The sequence below is a fragment of the Meriones unguiculatus genome, chromosome 17 (genome assembly GCF_030254825.1).
Source record: "Meriones unguiculatus strain TT.TT164.6M chromosome 17, Bangor_MerUng_6.1, whole genome shotgun sequence".
In the NCBI taxonomy this organism is placed as follows: Eukaryota; Metazoa; Chordata; class Mammalia; order Rodentia; family Muridae; genus Meriones; species Meriones unguiculatus.
The window spans coordinates 86,836,211-86,854,679 of record NC_083364.1 but is presented as its reverse complement, the minus strand read 5'-3'; the positions used below and the strand labels follow the sequence as shown (position 1 = coordinate 86,854,679).

General features: G+C 40.0%; 2 protein-coding genes across 7 annotated transcripts in view; one reads left to right on the top strand and one right to left on the bottom strand.

Annotated features, from left to right (window-relative positions):
• Positions 1-9,971, bottom strand: part of Gabpa (GA binding protein transcription factor subunit alpha) — a 28,940-nt gene extending 18,969 nt beyond the window's left edge. For 2 of the 5 annotated variants that reach the window (XM_021662832.2, XM_021662836.2), the window contains exons 1-4: positions 9,372-9,508; positions 7,075-7,177; positions 4,324-4,468; positions 1,361-1,445 (exon numbers count right to left, since the gene is read on the bottom strand). In XM_021662832.2, coding sequence (XP_021518507.1) covers positions 1,361-1,445; positions 4,324-4,468; positions 7,075-7,151 — 307 coding nt within the window. In that variant the 5' untranslated portion in view covers positions 7,152-7,177; positions 9,372-9,508. Of the gene's footprint in view, positions 1-1,360; positions 1,446-4,323; positions 4,469-7,074; positions 7,178-8,703; positions 8,877-8,915; positions 9,196-9,371; positions 9,509-9,861 lie in introns of those variants that run through there. The other 3 variants (XM_021662834.2, XM_021662835.2, XM_021662833.2) reach the window with 3 other exon arrangements.
• Positions 9,330-17,686, top strand: Atp5pf (ATP synthase peripheral stalk subunit F6). 2 transcript variants are annotated; one of them, XM_060370678.1, is made up of 5 exons: positions 9,330-9,463; positions 9,902-9,943; positions 13,568-13,747; positions 16,979-17,103; positions 17,564-17,686. In XM_060370678.1, exons 3-5 carry the CDS (start codon positions 13,584-13,586, stop codon positions 17,599-17,601), a joined length of 327 nt encoding a protein of 108 aa, XP_060226661.1. In that variant the 5' UTR covers positions 9,330-9,463; positions 9,902-9,943; positions 13,568-13,583; the 3' UTR covers positions 17,602-17,686. The 2 variants fall into 2 exon arrangements, with proteins under 2 accessions (XP_060226661.1, XP_021518506.1); XM_021662831.2 differs by lacking the exon at positions 9,330-9,463 and having other exon boundaries at positions 9,939-10,079.
• The last annotated feature ends 783 nt before the right edge of the window (positions 17,687-18,469 follow it).

The following is an 18,469-nucleotide window of genomic DNA, read 5'->3' as shown; positions in this document are numbered from 1 at the left end:
TCTTTAGGTATACATATTTTCTAATATTCACTTATAGGTGAGTCTATACCACGTGTGTCTTTCTGTTTCTAGGACACCTCACTTAGGATGATCTTTTCTAGTTCCCACCATTTGCCTGAAATTTCATGATTCCCTTGTTTTTAAATGCTGAGTAGTATTCCATTGTGTAAAATGTACCACAATTTCTGTATCCATTCCTCAGTTGAGGGGCATCTGGGTTGTTTCCAGATTCTGGCTATTACAAATAAAGCTGCTATGAACATGGCTGAGCAAATGTGCTTGTTGTGTACTTGAGCATATTTTACATATATGCCTAGAACGGGTATAGCTGGATCTCGAGGTAGCACTATTCCTAACTTTCTGAGAAAGTGCCAGATTGAATTCCAAAGTGGTTATACAAGTTTACATTCCCACCAGCAATGGAGGAGGGTTCCCCTTTCTCAAACAGAGAACAGGACAGGAGCCACCATAAAGGGCCTCTGAAAGACTCTACCAAGCAGGATATTGAAGCAGATGCTGAGACTCATAGCCAAACTTTGGGCAGAGTGCAGGGAATCTTATGAAAGAAGGGGAGCTGAAAGACCTGGAGGGAAAAGGGAGTTCCACAAGGAGAGCAACAGAACCAAAAAAAAAACAAAAAACTGGGCACACAGGGCTTTTCTGAGACTGACACGCCAACTAAGGACCATGCATGGAGATAACGTAGAACAGATGTACAGATGTAGCCCATGGCAGCTCAATCTCCAAGTGGGTTCCCTAGTAAGGGGAAAAGAGGCTGTCTGATATGAATTCAGTGGCTGGATCTTTGATTACATCCCCCTGAGGGGAGCCTTAACAGGCCACAGAGAAAGACAACACAGCCAGTCCTGATAAGATCTGATGGGCTAGTGTCTGATGAAAGGGGAAGAGGACCTCCCTTATCAGTGGACTGGGGGAGGGGAATGGGGGGAGCAGAGGGAGGGAGAGTGGGATTGAAAGGGGACAAGGGCAGGGGCTACAGCTGGGATACAAAGTGAATAAATTGTAATAAATAAATACATAGAATTGTTACAGAATGGGAATGAATATGGTAAAATACAACGAAATTCCCAGAGAATAAAATGTTTGAAAAATCCAGCTCTTTATGATGTGATTCTGCTATTTATTGCAGTTTTGTATGCAGCACTATCTAATTTATGTGTAATGTGCTATACTTTCAGTTTTACCCTGACAGATACAACTACTTAACAAAAGTGTGAGTATAAAATCATGCAAATCATATGGATACTCATCTAAAAAAACCTTCAACAAATAAATTTAAGCTATCTTATCATAAAAACGTAAGTTAAATTTTAAACACTTGTCAATGAAAGTAACTTACCTTGGTAAGAAATTACCTGTACACTAAGCTGTACAGTCCCATCTGTTTTCACTCCTTGGTCAAACAAGCTTCGTTCTGGATCAAGCTAAACATAGATAAACAAGATTATTTTAGCTCAGTTACTGTTGACGGTTTACGATGGTTTAGTGTATCAGTATAACAAATGGGCCTAATTTCTGAGCATACTAATTAAATTATAAAAGTGTATTTAATTAGCAAAGTTGTCACATTACTTATTTGCTAAAACTAAAAACATTTTCACCATTGAGGAAGTAATAGAGGACAGCAAAATCCCACCAAATTAATTTTTCTATATTTGGTGTAGACTGTAGTCCTACAGGCAGACATTCTGCAGCCATTCCCTGCCATTGCAAAATTATCTCACATGGCAGTGTTCTTTGGGAGCTCTGCAATCTCAGCTTGGACCTGAAATAATGCAAATAGGTAACTCTTCACTCTGTGCATGCATTTAAAGTAAAAAAATAATGCAATGTTTATCATAAGGGAAGATGTTAATTAGTGGCTGCTAGTTTATTTAAGTTTACTAACATAATCATGTCTTATCTCCCTGGTAACTAATGTCACATATTAAAACTAAGGATTCACTCTAAATCTCTGGACACAGTTATTAAAATTAAAGGACTGATGTCCTGAATACTGGATCTATTTTTGTCATAATTCCATATTCTTGGAACAATGGTGTTCTTTTCAGCTGGGCATGGTGGCACATGCCTTTAAGTCTAGCACTCAGGGAGGCAGAGGCCAGCAGGTCTCTGAGTTTAAGGCCAGCCTGGTCTACGAAGTGAGTTCAGAACAGCCAAGGCTACAGAGAAACCCTGTCTCAACAAACACACACAAAAATCCCAAACCAAACCAAAATATTTTTCTTTTTCCTTCATATTTCCTTCTATTGAATGTACTTTCTACCATGGCTTACTAATGAAATTAAACTAAAATAATCTTGAGTTCTAATATTATATTATTAGCTTGGAACAGGCTTCTATCCTAGTCTGCATACATACTGTTGAACATGCAAATCTTTCACTATCAAGAATTCAGTGATGGTACAATCACAATTTCAATTATTTACAATGCCTTATACATAAAACCAACAGTACTAAGTGGACTTCATATCCAACCTGCGCAGGAACAAAACAAACTGTAACGTATTGGATTGACTACATGTGGTAGTTTCTACTCCTTAATGTAAATCTTTGCCTGACAGTTAATTCTCTGAACACCAAGATTTTCTTCTGTGTCTAAAGGACACTAGCATTACCCACTAGAAGCTATGGCCAATGTTATATATTGAAAAGTTAAGCTCTCGGGTCCTAAATACAGCAGCACACTAAGACAAGGACAAACAAGGACAAGGCTCCATCATGGTTCATTGTATAGTACATTCTTTAAAGAACAACAACTCAGTGACTGTTTGTTCCAGCAACTTTCAAGTAAGCATTTATCTGATGATAAAGGTACTCCCAGTAGCAGCAGGCACCCCAATGCCAAATGCATGCTTGCATTGACATCAGTAACAGAAGCTACCATGCTCACATTCCTTGTTCAGATGAGAAAAGGTGCTTGAAGAGCTGGGAAATGCCTATTGATCCAAGCACAGATCTCAGGCTAATGATTTATACATACTTCCATTTATCCAGAAAATGCTTACGAGAAACTCCTTTGTAGGCCCTCTTTCATTATGGCTAAAACAGGTACTCCTTCCATCACTGTAGATTATAACTAATAAAACGGTGATTTTTAAAAATTGATACGATTCAATAAGATCATTTAGATACACTCTGTTCTAAGAGTTCTAGTTTACCACTTTTAGAGACTAATTTGAATTCTGAATTTTTGACTTGAAATTCTGGTTTTAAAAGACTTGTTTTCAACTGTCTGCAAAACATGAATAAAGATCTTTATAAATATACCATTGCCATCACACAGGAACAATTCCTTGATGTGGAACTCTTATTTTACACTTCTAATGAGATACTAAATATCAATTGCTTTCAAAAGACCATGTTAATTTATCTTTTCACTTCTAAGAAGAAACTTAACATGTTGTTGTAAGTACATTCAACCATAGTCCTTAATTTTAGAAGAGCAATATCCAATCACCATTAACATTCACTAGACATACATTGAAAGAAAAAGATTAAAATATGGCTAATGGTAAGTAATACACAAATTCCATTAACACATTTCAATTTACTTTATAACAGAATATTGTTTAATAGTAACTGCAAAGGATTTGAATTGTAAAAATAACAAGGTAAAGCTCTGTAATAATGAAAAAATTGTACAAGACAGGCAGGAGGATTACAGACAGTACAGAACAAAGCTAAGTAAACAACTCAGAAGATGACAAAATATACATTCGTATATTAACGGAAGAAAAGTGTATGGATGCCAGTACATACTTGTGAGTTTAAGAAAAGTCATGGAAAACTATTCCAGTGATCTTATTAAGGCTACTACTACTTTTTATACATTAAAGTAGTACCTCCTGGAAAAATGTACAAGTCTGTGAGGCTGCTTTAAATATGCTATAATACTACAATGAGAAATCGTACTGCAGTTAATGCTAAGAAACAGCAACTGGTATTTAAAATTTACTACCAGAGAAAATGGAAAGGAAATAAAAACAATTTAGTCAAGGGATCTTGTTTTAAAGGTAAGAAAACTCACATAAAAACAAATGTCAGTCAGCACAAATTTTTTATTCTCCAGGGTCAATGTTCTTCCCACTACTATAGTTTTAATTTGATTTCTATATTTAATTTTATTTCATTTCATACTCATAGAAGTGAAAATGATTTATTATTCATTCATTTCAATTTTATTGCTCAATCTTTGAAATTTTAGGTTCAGGAAATTTGCTGGAAGAATTATTTCTAAATGCTCAAATTTTATAACATAGGTTAAGTCCATTTATAGATATCAATAGAGATAAACCTTACCTGAATATCCTGTAGGCAAATTTCATGAGCGTCCAAAGAACACTGCAGTCTCGGTTCTAGTAGTTTCTTTAAATTGCCTATTGGTTCATTGATGTCTATGGCTTGGCTTACACATTCAGCTGGGGCATAGGTTTGTTCCACAATGCTATATGTTAAGGGAAATAAAGGTTAATAACTACATGTTACCCCAATGTAAAGGTTAAACCTATGCTCAAAACAAAATACCCCAAACCTCACATCATCTTTGACATCTTTTCTCTCCTTACTATGTCTGAATTCATTTCTTCTTTGATACTGTGCTAGACTCATCAGTGTTCTCAATATAAATACTAAATTTCATAGCTAATTTGAAACTTAAAGCACTCTTGAAAACATGCTTAGTTAAGCGTACAAATGTACATTCCAGCACATAAATAAATACAAGACATACCCTACTGAAGGGAAAACATGTGCCTTTCAATTACATCTTCAGTCATTTTCAAGAATTTTACAGCCCAGAAACATGGCAATACATTGTGTCCTTAGAAACTGCACAATTTGTTGGGATGGTGGCCCAAGCACTTGGAAAGTAGAGGCAAGAGGATGGGGAGTTCAAGGTCATCCACTATCCCCAGTTCCATAGAGAAATATAAACCAGCCTAGGCTATATGAGCCCCCATGTCAAAACTAAACCAAAACAAACCAGAATTTATCATTTCTACTAATCAATTTCCTTCCCAATATAATCGAGTAATATAAATTGATAAATGTAATATAAATCAAATGCTTCCAGTTTAATCTAAATACTAAACAATTATTAATATTAGCCTTACTCCATATTATTCTTAAAAAAAGTATAACGCCCCTTAAAACTTACTTAGACCTCTTGTGTATTGTTATTTCACAATTCAAATAGGTTTGAAGCTTTGGTAAGTAATTGTACATATTTCTTTGTAGTTGCTTACAGGCCGGCAAAGAGAAAACTGAAAAAATACTTACTTTAAATATGACTTAAACCTCTTTAGAGTTATCAAAAATATGCATTAAAACTAAGTGAAGTGGGGACTGGAGAGATACTTCAGTGGTTAAGAGCACTTGGGGACAAGACTTGATTGCAGGTGGCTCACATCCACCTGAAACTCCAGTTCCATGATGATTTGATACATTTGCCTCTGCTGGTACATAAACTCACCCACATACACTCACACTCAGACCCATACTTTGGGTGGGCCTATCCAACAGCAAACACGAGAGATCCTGTCTAAATAAGCTGGATGATGAGGACCAATACCAGAGGCTGACCTCTGACCTCCCCATGTGTGCAGTAGCATGCAGGCGCCCCATCAACACAAACATGCACAAGTGCATGAGTGTGCCCACATATACAATTTGTCATTTTATTTTCACACATTTCCAAGTACAGTGACACATGTGCAATATTTAGTGAATGTATACATCACATTTTAAAATTATTATTATTTATTACAATTGAGTCAACTTTGTATCCCGGCATAGGCCCCCCTTATACATTTTCTTAAAACATTTAAAATTTATAAAACAGACTCACTCATGATAATATTACCTTAAAATGAGAGTATACTATTAATTTGGGTTAATGTAAAATTTTTTGTTTTGTTTTGCTTACTCAGTAAACACTTCTAGTGTATTTTTGGCTATAAGCAGAGCAGCCTATCCTTTTTAGTAATAATGATTTTTAAAAGATCCAAAAGCTACTTTAAAACAGAATCTAAATTTTCACTTCTGTATGAACAGTGAATACTAAGTTTTTCAAGATCTAAACTTCGAGAAATCTGAAAGTCTGAATAAACAGTTTTTTGTGTTTTTTTTTTGAAGGAATGTGGATGATGTCACACTATTGTTTCTCAGTTCCTATAAAGCAAGCAACAACTGCTATAGCTGGAACACCTTTGGCCTTCTTTACACACTGATCCACATGTTAACAATTAATCTCCTACCAAGACACCTGAGAAGGGCCTGTGGTAAATCCTTCGTGTTCTGTGGATCATAGACTGTGTACATAAATATGCATGCTAGACTCCAATTCTGTAGCTCTTTCCCCGACCTGAGCAACAGTTGAGGTGTGTGACTAAAAGACTAAGGTTTTTTAGGTTGAGTTATGTAAGAGCCACAGTAGTCTCTACCCTATACCATCTCAGACCATCTGAAAAGCCCTAGAGAAAGGCTCACTAGGCACACGGAGGCTTCCTGCCAACAGTATCAAGAGTGATCTCTGGGGCAGATACTATAACTCCACATCAGTCTTAGGTGACTGTAGAGCAGATTGACAACTATAAGCTCTTGAAGTCAAAAGCCCCCAGTGTTCCTGACTCTCTGAAACAAGCTTCAGTAATAAACCTTTTCATGTTGGTCAAAGTGCTCATTTAACTAAGCTGCTAGATTTTGGCATAATTATCTATCTATCTACCTAAAAGAAACATGCATTCTATTCTTCTTTCTGCATCTATCTATCTATCTAGAACATACATTCTATTCTTTCTGCAGTAAAAGACAAATGCTTGAAAGTTCTCTTAGGCCCTGAAGTTTTACACTTCAGCTGTCTTCTCCACTAATATCCTCTAAATGTAAGTTATCCTGGCCTGTCTTTCGCTGCTGTACAGAACCTCTCCATGACCTACCAGTCCCAATTAGCTTTAGTATATTATCTCATTTCCTGCCATATAGAGGCCTGGTCCTTAACTATTAACTTGGAATACCAGTAATATTAAAAACTAATCAATTAAAAGTGTTGACCTTTCTTCTGTGCACTCTGGTTTCTCAGTCCCATCGATCTCAATTTCTATCAGTTCCTCTGCTTCTCTCTTAGTCATGGTTGAAGTACTTCAAAAGTTCAGACCTGGAAGAGTTAAATTTTAAGAGATTTTTAAACATCATCTATATGAACAAAAATGATATTCAAGAAAGAGACTAAAACTGAATTAAAGCAGAGGAGGACGAGGTACCCTACAGACGTAGAAGCTCACACATAGCATTTATAGGCTAGTTTTTGTTTAAAGTGGCCTCTATTAGCCTGATGTGATGATTTTATTACTCTAATTATTGGAACTTGTTGGCCCAGTCTAAGGCAATAAATTAATTCAAGTCACTACAAAAGCAATTGAAAGATACATCAACTATACTAACGCAAACTGGATACAAACCTGCAGTTTAGCATGGAGATGGATTACTGTCTAGCTAAAATCTGATTTGATAACATAAAGATTAAAATTCTTGTTTAATGCACAAGTTACAGTTACAGAAAAGTTTCTATAGCACCTGAAAGTGGCAAAGGACTATACAGCAGGATAGACCAACTCTTCAGTTAATTGATGACCAAAAAGAGACAACATGCTACCAAAGTTGGCAAAGCATAGGACAGAAAAAGGAAATTCACACAAAGAAACTGAAAAGATTTCAGGGTATGAAGAAATGCACAGGTGCAAATCATTCAAAAATGAAATTTAAAACTAATTGTTCATGTTGTATTGTGTATTTCCAAGAAAATAGCATCAATATGAAGAAAAGGACAGCACATACATCTGTTTTGTGTGATTTGTGTGCCTGTCAAGCAACAGCCAAATCTGATTAAAAATTAAAAAACTAGCCGGGCATGGTTGTGCATGCCTTTAGTCCCAGCACTCAGGGAGACAGGCAGTTGGATCACTGTGAGTTTCCAGGCTAGCCTGGTCTACAAAGGGAGTGCAGTACAGCCACGCCTACACAGAGAAACCCCCACCCCAAATAAACAAACAAACAAATAGTTAAAAACTGATGACCTCATTCAGGTGAAGGGCATATGGATTTTCAAAACTATCATTTTTCTTTTCAGAACTGTAGAGTTGTTTTATAGGTGCCAGAGACTCAGGTGACCCTGTTAATTCAGTACTCCACCTCCCCTGACTCCTCCAATTTAACACCTCACTTAGTACTTAATTCGCTACAAGATGTAATTCTGTACTAACAGTAAAGGTAAAAATTATCTTAAATCCAGTTAGCATCTAGGTATGCATACAGACTTGCATACCTAGATGGGGGGGACATGCTAATGAGGTGGAGTAAGGGTAAGGGGTTGCTAAGAACGTGAATCTGTACAAATATTTACCAGCAGTCAGACCTATCATTAGTTCAATCTACATCTGTGATTTTTAAAATTGCACTTATTGCCAGGCATGCGATGCACACCTTTAATGCCAGCACTCAGAAAACAGGCAGATAAACTCTAGGCCGGCCTAGTCTACATAGCAAGTTCCAGGTCAGCCTGGCTAGTGTGACCTCCACACACAAATACACGTGTAATGTGCGCGTGCGCACGTGTGGCTCTAAGTTCTTTCTGCCACGTGAGTCCCAAGGGTTGCACTCAGCATTGGCAGCAAGTGCCCTTACCTGTCGAACCATCTCAATGGCCTACCTCGGGATGTACTGTCAAAAGACTACTCATCATCTTGAACTGGTGCATTGACACCACTCTATTCTATGATCCTAAGGGTGGAATCCCTAAACACCGCCGTTGTGTTCACTGCGTTGGTGCACTACACCAACGACAAAATAGAAAAAAAAAAAAGAAAAGCTGGCAAGCTATATTAACTTTCACTGACTTTTCGGTGAAAGAAAAAGTCCTCCCATGGATTAGTATGGCAATAGTAGGGTTCTGAGACAGTTCCAAGGAGTGGGGGTGGATCTGGAGTGCGGGGATCGCCGAGTCGGGTGACAGACTGGAATGGCATCTCCTAGAGCCCCGGGGGCGCCCGGGCTCGGCGGAGGCAGCACGCGGGGCCGGACCGCGCCCGGCGAGGGCGAGTCCGCAGCGTCCCGCAGCGCGGCCCGGGCATGCCGCTTCCCGCGCCCCTCCCCTCGGCTCCCCGCACAGCCTCTCCCGCCCCTCCCCACCCGGCTCCCTCAAGTCTCCACGAACGGAAATGGGAGTCACAGCGCCGGGGACCAGCGGAAACAAAACACAGAGGCGGCCGCGGGGGGGCCGCGGCGGGGGAAAGCCCCGGAACCAGGCCTGCCGCGCGGGCCCGCGCTCCCCGCCCGCCCGCGGCCGCACTCACCAGCGCCGGAATCCGCCCCGCGGCCCTCGCCCGCGCTCCACAGCCGGCTGGAAACGGCGGCGGCGCGGGCTCCACGTACAGCTCCTCTCCGGGTAAGGCGCGCCGCTCCCGCGACTCGCAGTGTGAGGCCCCGGGGCCCTTCCCGCGGAATCGGCGCTAAGAAACCCCAGCCCCTCTCCCGCCTCCCAGACACCCCTGGGCCTGAACTACAACTCCCAGCAGGGTGCGCGACACGAACTACCGCGGCAACGGGGGCTCGCGAGGCACAAACGCCTCAAGCCGCGTAGTTTTACGAGATCGCCTTCCCCAACACTGCATCCACCTTCCCCAACCCCGGGATCGAGACGCTGAATCGGAAAGGAGCTTGAACTAGGAGAGAGGCCAAAGTACGCATGCGTACAGTGCAGTGTTTTTCAAGAGGGGAAAAAGGGGTGAAGTTAAGTGAAGGAAAGATGGCGGAAATTTAGTAGAGGGACCCGGAAGCACTTACCCTCCACTTCCTCCTCCTGTTTGGCTTCTGTCTCACCCAGAGGCGTCCGGTCGCAGACTCTATCGGAGGCGCTTCCTGTCCGGTGAGCGTCGAACGACTGAAGCGGTAGCCCATAATGCACTGCGACGGCGGGTAGGCGTGTGTAGGCGGAGCCAGGGCCGGAAGTAGAACGGCGGCGGCGGCGGCGGCGGCTCTGGCAGCTCGGGACTCAGTGCAAGGTGACTGGGAGGGTAACTAGGCTAGCTTGTCCTCCTGGGACCGCGATCCTGGGTTTCTTCCCGAGGCAGGGGCAGCCCCTCACCTCTCCCCTAGTGGGAGAGAGCCGCTGTGTCCTTGGCAACTTCACGACCTGGCCTGGGGTCACGGGTTGACCTCGGCCCTGCTGGGTATTAAGATTCGCCTTATACCCAATAAATAAGACCGGTGATACCCCTTGGGAGGAGAACTGGCCAACACGAAAGCAAAAAGGCGGGCTGATGTGCCTTCGGTCCCCCTGGGACAACCCAAGGTCAAGGCACGGGAGAGAAGCTGGTGAATTTTGCACGAGCAGGTCATGACTCCCAAGACAGAAAGGGCAGCAGTGATGTCCTAAAAGTTTGCATCTAATATAGAAATGAAGGCGCTAAACCAGATTTGTAGATTGACTTCATGATCAGATACTAACAGCAAACGTCTAGCTTTTGGCTGGGCTCCTCGGTCATCGCTATAAATAGGAGAGCCATGCTGCTTCCCAAGGCTATACCTCTTGGTTTGAACTTTTAATTTTTTCCAGATCCCTTCCCCAATATTTTAATAATCAGACCCCTAACAGGCAGCTATCACCAGATATTACTTAAGTATAGAATTTGTCACAGTGACATTGTTTTCTGTATGATAGTGAACAGTATATATTCACTGTTTTATCTGAAAAAGTGAAAGCAGTAGAGGAGAAGCAACAGTAGTTTTGTTAAGAGTGGTTTTTTGGGGGGGGGATGATTGTGTAGGATTTAGAGGCGAATACACGCGTGTTTTGGGTTGGGGTTCAGGAAATAGGATATAAATTGGAAATGAGAATTGGAAATCTCATTCCTGATACCTTATTGAAAAGTGAAAATGTGTTTTGCCTGTCTTGTAAAAGAAATGACAATCGTAGCTGTCAGATTGGGAGTAGGTTGACTGTAGAATGTTGGGTAACCAATAACATTAGGCAGAGTTTTTACCATCTCTAAGCAAGACAAAGAGCAGCTTCCCCTAACTCTTTAAAGAGTATTTCCACAATGGGTGGTGGCGGTAGGCAGAAGCAGGTAAGTCTCTGCTGAGGCCAGCCTGTCTACAAAGTGAGTCCAAGACAGCCAAGGCTACACAGAGAAACCCTTCCTTGAGAAACAACAATAACAAACAAAAAGAAGTATTTTACAAAATTTTTAGGGTTAAACAAGTGTTGCTATCTTACCTGATATTTGTTAAGTGTGTTCCTAGATTTCCAGAAAAGAGAACAGACGTTGAGTTGGGTGGTGTTTTCTTATTATAAGGTCTTATTTGTTTGCTTTTATTCCTTTCACCTGTATAATTCTTTGGTAGATTATGAGTGACACATTAATCAGTCTTTGATTTCTTCAAGTGTTTTGTTTTCATTGGTGAATGATAACTCACTGCTTATTTGATTTCTTTGAGCAGTACTAAATATTATTACAGGGTTTGTTGCAGTTGGAACTATTGATACTTCAGCCTAGATAACTTCTTGAAATGAGAGTGAAGAGGGTTATTTTTCATGTTTAGGGAGTATAGCAGTGTGCCTGATCTCTTACCCACTTGAGGCCACCTGCATTCAACCTATTCAGGACAAACAAAATTGTCTTCAGACAGCAAATGTGCCCTTGGAAATAAAATTACTCCTTTGTCCTTTCACATAAGTTTAGCAACCATTACACTTGTAGTTAATGATTCTTGAACCCTCAAACCCCTCTATGCAATTCTACCTGTCTATCTATGAGTATCCATTATGTGTTTATGTAGGTGCACATGTATATGTGGACATTTCTGCACCTGTTTCTCTGGTGGCCTGAGGTCAGCCTCAGCTATTGACTCTTCAGGTGCTATGCACATTGCTCTTTGAGACAGGGTCAGTCATATCCAAGAACTTGCCAAAAAGACTAGGTTAAAGTGAGCCCCAAAGATCTGCCTGTGTCTGCTTCCTCAGTGCTGGCGTTATAAGCGTGCTGCCAATCCTGGCTTTAAAAACAAACAAAATGGAACAATCATAGGCTCTGGGAATCAAATGCTCCCTCTACTACCACCACTTTTGTAATTGTTGTTATTATTAAATTCAAGACACAAAGTTTGTCAAATTAGATATTTCAGTCCTTGTTCCTAATTTCTTTGTTAACATAAACTAGTAGCAATATGCTTACTACCAGTGGTCCTCTCACGCTTGGGTAGATGTCAGGTGTCAGCGAGCAGATACAGATAACAGATCTGGTAAGTGCATGGGAAGCATGTTGACATAGCAGACTTTCTTCAGGAGTTCCAGTGGCCCTTTATCACTGACAGTGTGAGAAGTTTAGTGTAAGACAGCATACTATAGCACAGTATGTATTAGATAGATCTGGGGTGGGAGAGGGGTTACAAAGGCAGCTGGTGGTGGCGCACGCCTTTAATCCCAGCACTCAGGAGGCAGACCCTGGCAGATAACTGTGATTTCGAGGCCAGCCTGAGTGAGTGCCAGGACAGGAAGGGTGGCACAGAGAGACACTGTCTCTGGGACAAAAAAAAAGAAAAGAAAACACACACAGAGGAAGGAAAAAAGAAATGTTAGGAAGCTATCTATTAAAATGAGGCTCTTCTGTTGCTATTTCACTAAGGTTTGTTGAGCCTGATCTGGAGAAATTTTTCTTCTGCTAAGTTTCAGCCTCCCTGTCTCTTCTCTTACTTTTGGACTTCATGCTTGGATTTATTTTTTTGTAATTTGGTTTTGCATTTGAACTTTAAATCTCTACCTAACTCAGATCCCAACAAGAATTATCTTCTTGTTTGATGTATCTATTAACATGTTCTGCTAGACAATTACTTGTTTTAGCTTCAGGTCTGAGGACTTGAAGGGATCTAAGCTGTGCTTTTTAAACTTTTGACTTTGACCTGCAAACTCTTTCTCTGATGAGCTTTTATCATCTAGTATCTGGATTCCAACAGAGTTTACTTGGCATGTTGCTGCTTTTCTTTGCTGTTTCTTTTGGAAGTTGATTTGGTTACAGTGTTAAGTGGCCAGGATTCTGCCTTGTTAGCAGGCAAAGCTGTTTTCCTTCCTTTTGTAGTGTGAGGTGGAAACTTCCAGCCTCTCACATCCTGGTTAAGACACCTGTTTTGACTCCTGACGGTTCATGGAAAACTGGCATATTATGAGCAAATTGTCTTTTCCTGCTGAAGACAAGCAGTGTTCTTGAACAGCCTCTTCCTACTTTTTCCTCAGATCATGGGAGGAAAAGCACCACCCCATAATTTGTGATTGCTTTCTGCTTTAATCATAGTAGAACTCTCAGCTAATTCTAGGTCTCAGTCTTTTGGTAAAAAGCAAGGGCCTTGTAATGGAAGGGTCACATGATTGGCCAGACATAGCCTGAGTTCTGGTGTAATGTAGTTCTGTAACCTAATTCATCCATTTAGGTTCTCACTACCTAATGTATTTGAGTTGTTTTATAAAAAGTACACTAACTTTCTGTTGCTTGTCTAGTACCAGAGACTCAACCATGATTCTTCAGAGGATCTTCAGGCTCTCCTCTGTCCTTCGTTCAGCAGTCTCCGTGCATTTGAGGAGGAACATTGGTGTTACAGCAGTGGCATTTAATAAGGAACTTGACCCTATACAGAAACTCTTCGTGGACAAGATAAGAGAGTACAAATCAAAGCGACAGTAAGTGGGTAGATGATGAAGCACATTGTGAATACAAGTATCAGAGTATGTAAATTTCAAGATGTAAGTGCTAATAGTGTCTTCTTTATAAAGGCTCCAAGGGACAGTTCCGGTAAGCCAATTGCCACAATAATATCATTACAGTGAAATAAGTCAAGTCACAGAAGCACACAGGATCTTGAAGCCATTTAGTGGTTATTCAAGAAAATTATGTGCCTTAGACATTAGATAGCTTAACATCATAAAACTAAGAACACAGAGTATTCCACCTCTCATTTTAGGCCTTAAGAGAGTTGAGTTGGTAAAGTGATAAGGTAATTTGAGGGATGTGCACAAACAGCATCTTCTCTTTAAGGCTGTTTTCATGGTGATAGAACTCTGGAAGTATCAAAGAACAAAAGACTCAAAGTGCTATGAAGTAAGACTTGGAAGACTGAATATTTGAGATGAATATATCCATCATTCGATTTAGCCCCTAAATCTTAGGAAAATGATATGCATGTGTATAATTCTTTTAGTTAGTCACCTGTTATTTACGAAGAACATGAAAGAAGAGAAAGGGAGGGTGGTATTGGAAGGGGATGGGGGAGGATGCTACAGCTGGAATACAAAGTGAATAAACTGTAATTAATAAAAATAAAATAAAAATTAGAAAAATACAAAGAACATGAAGGCTAACTGATACGGCCTATGTTATGCTTTTACAAAGTGCAGGGATTTTTTTATTATTAATTAATTAAAATTTATTCACTTTGTATCCCAGCTGTAACCCCTCCCTTGTTCCCTTCCCAAACCCACCCTCCCTCACTCTTCTCCCATTCCTCTCTCTAAGTCCACTGATAAGGGAGGTCCTCCTCCCCTTCCATCTGATCCTAGTATAGAAATACTCATCAGGATTGGCTGTATTGTTTTCCTCTGTGACCTGGTAAGGCTGTTCCCTTCTCGGGGAGGTGATCAAAGAGTCAGTCACTGAGTTCATGTCAGAGACAGTCCCTATTCCCTTACTAGGGAACCCCCTTGGACAGTGAGCTGCCATGGGCTGCATCTGTGCAGGTGTTCTAGGTTATCATCATACATGGTCCATGGTTGGAGTATCAGTCTCAGAAAAGACCCCTGGGACCAGATTATTTGATTCCAAAATGCAGATTCTTAAAACCTGGTAGAAGTACAAAGCTTATAAGCAAGTAAATATAAGGAAAGTGGTTAGGTGCAAGGTGACATCCAGTGTTTTGAGATTTGGGAAGTTAAAAAAACACTCCTTCCTAGCTGGAGACATTTTGGGATTTTGGAAAAGTTCATGGTAGGGCTTTAAAGGCAATGTTTGGTGTCATTCTGCCCTTTTGAGTGTTTCATGGCATCTATAAATCATCGCCCCAGTGTAAAAAGAAAAAAAAAAGAATTTACTCATTATTTTGCTAATGTCTAGTTCTTAATCATCTTTGGAAGATACACCCAGGACTCTATACCAATTAAGAAGAGTTGTTTTAAAGACTGGACAGGTAAATGGATTAAGACTATTAATGCTTTTTAGGATAGAAAAATGATGTCAGATAAGGTATGAAAACTAGAATGCACAAAATTTGCTTGGAGAATTACACACTTTTGATCCCAGAGGTATAAGGCATGGGAAGAGTGTGCACCGTTTAGAGTATGAAATTTGTAGATGACAACATCAAGTTCCACTGTTACACTGGTTGGCTGTATGTCAATCTGACACAATTTGAATCATCAGAGAAGAGGTAAGTCTCAATTGAGAAAATGTGTCCATAAGAAGGTAGGAACATAGGCAAGTTTGGAAGGCATCTTCTAAATTGGTGATTGATGTGAAAGAGCCCAGACCATTGTGTTGTGGGCCACCCTGGACTGGAACTCGTCCATTCTGTGAGAAAGCAACCTGAGCCAGCCATGTGGAACAAGTCAGTAAGCAGCACCCATTTGTGGCTTTGAATCAGCTCCTGCCTCCGTGTTCCTGACTGCTTGAGTCCCTATTCTCCCCCTGTTTGATGATGAACAATATATGGAAGCATATACTTTCCTCCTAAGCTGCTTTGGTCATGGTCTTTCATCATAACATAATGACCCTAATGTCAAAGGTTGGACCTACCTGATTGAAGCTTCAATGCTGGATGATTATTTTGGAATTCTAAAGGTAACTAACCATGCAGTCATTAAAAGTCTTGAGGACCGGGAAGATGGTTTAGTTGGAAAAGTGCTTGCTGCATAGTAAAGAGGGAACAGAGTTTGGTTTCCCAGCATCTCTGTAGAAAGCCAGATGCAGTAGCCACAGCAGTGTTTGCCTATAGTTGAGCATTAGCAGAGAGAGAGAGAGAGAGAGAGGGGAACATCCTGTTGCAGGATATTTAATCGCATTGTGAACTGTAAGACCCAGTTTCTTGTTTGATATGGTTGTGCCCTAACACACATATTTAAAAATACACAGGCTGATTTAATTCAGCAGTTTGTTTGTTTTTTTTTCTGTTATCCAATGTCTCTCTACAGCTATTGTTCCTTTTTCATTAGCATTTAAAATTTTTTAAGTTAATAAAGTACTGTGTAATCTATCTTTGGTGTTCATATGTGCATATAACATGCATATATGCAAACAGTACACAGCTTGAGAAACCATGTATTTGTAATAATTAGCTCTTTTCTTATTTTATAATGTGTATGAGTGTTTTGCCTGTGTGTGTGCACTTGTGCACCTGATTCCCTGGAAGGTCAGAAGAGAGTGTTAGGTCTTCTGGAACTGGTGTTAATGGATGGTTTTGAGCCTGCTGTGTGGGTAATGGGAACATAACCTGAGTCCTCTGCAAGAGCAGCAAGTGTTTCAAACCATTGAGCCATTTCTTCAGCCACTTGGGCATTTTATTATTTAGGAGCTCCCTGGCTTAGTATTTTAGGCCTCCAATGGTCTGGGTTTTGCTGGGCATTTTTGTTTTATTGGTTTTTGGTTTTTTTTTTTTTTTTTGTTCTTAATGTGGATTGCATCATTATCTAAATACTGCAACTCAGATCCTGAGAGAGTCTGATTAGTATCTTTGTTGTTAACAACCTTGAGTGTGAGAGATTTGTTTTAAATTACTTCATCTTTGAAACCTTGTTCTGAACTAATTTGAATTCAAATGCCAATAGATTAGTTTTCTAAAGTTTTCTTTCCCAAACACATGTATTCCAAACATGTTTGTCTGTTTTAACTTGTGTGTAAATCATTTTTCTTTATGCATTTAATAGGACGTCTGCAGGACCTGTTGACATTGGCCCCGAGTATCAGCAAGAGCTGGACAAAGAGCTTTATAAGCTTAAACAGATGTTTGGTAAAGGGGACATGAATACATTTCCTACCTTCAAGTTTGAAGGTAAGGCTAATCACAAATTCAATTTGGGGGATTATTGTAGATGGAGAATATTCACGTGGTTTTTCTTTTGGATGTTTATGCTAGGATGAGGACTAGAATCTTTACATCTGTTAATGGAAATACTCTATCAGGGAGCTATATCTCATCCTTAAATGACAATTGCATTTAAAGTTCCTACAACCATGGAAATGACTGAGATTACTGTTCTACATTGGTACAGGAGAGCATGTGAATTATATGATACCTTTCTCATTTGATTGGTCTAGTTACACAACACCATATATACAACATATATAGACAGCTGCACTCACAGAAGCTATAGAAAGTTGATCAATTGTTTACTTATATATGTTTAAAAACAGATGTTTTCTTAAAAAATAAACTTAAAACTGGTTTCAAGCATTGTAGCTAATCTTGTTATTATAGTATGGCTAAGCCTGAAATTTTTCCTTCTTTTTAGATCCCAAATTTGAACTCATCGACAAACCGCAGTCCTGAGGAATATTATAAAATCATGTGGTAATCATGAATTAGTTGTACAACTAATTTTTACAAATTCAAATAAATGTTCATTTCACAGTTATCAATTGTCTTTTAAATTCTTTGGTGATATGGAGTATGTGCCTAGCATCGATTTGTTTTTGTTGTTTCTAAATCCTTTCATCTTGTTAGAATGAAGCAGATGGAGATGTTGGATAGATTGGGCAACATTGCCTCGTCCCTACTAGACTCTTCCCAGTGTGCAGTGCTGTCCTCTGCTAGTGGAGATCATCATCTAAGGAATGTTTCCTGTGAAGGGAAGGATGTGATATTTACCATCTTGAAGGAATGGCTTTATATCCATTGTCCTGGCTTTCTTAGGAACTCTGTAACTCCATATGCACAGGAATGCCTGCTTTGTCTTAACTGCTGTCACTAACTGGTGTCCCTCATTTGCTGAAGGTAATAGATGTGTGCATTTAGGAGGGAGGGTGACTTGGAACAAAAGGCTCTGAAAGATGTGACTATTTAAAAATCCTTTGTGGGAATGTGACAGATGAGATTTTTACATTAAAGTTTTAGCAACTGTAGTTGTCACTCAACGAAGTTAGCCTTTTAAAGGGAAGAAACCATGTCATCTTCTATCTGACAGTGTGTGTGACATGTCTTTATATGGGTTTATTAAACTTTTATCTACCTTGGGGACAAATTAGAGAATAAGATTCCTTATAACTCCGTCTGTTTTCTGTCTTTCTCCTCATTCCTTCCCATCACTCATGCAGCCATGCACACTTAAGCTTCTCTGGACTGCAGGTGTGGGGGGCTAGAAGTCTGGAGGTAGCACTGTCTTCAAGCAAGAAAGGGCTTTTCATACCCAGTGCAGTCA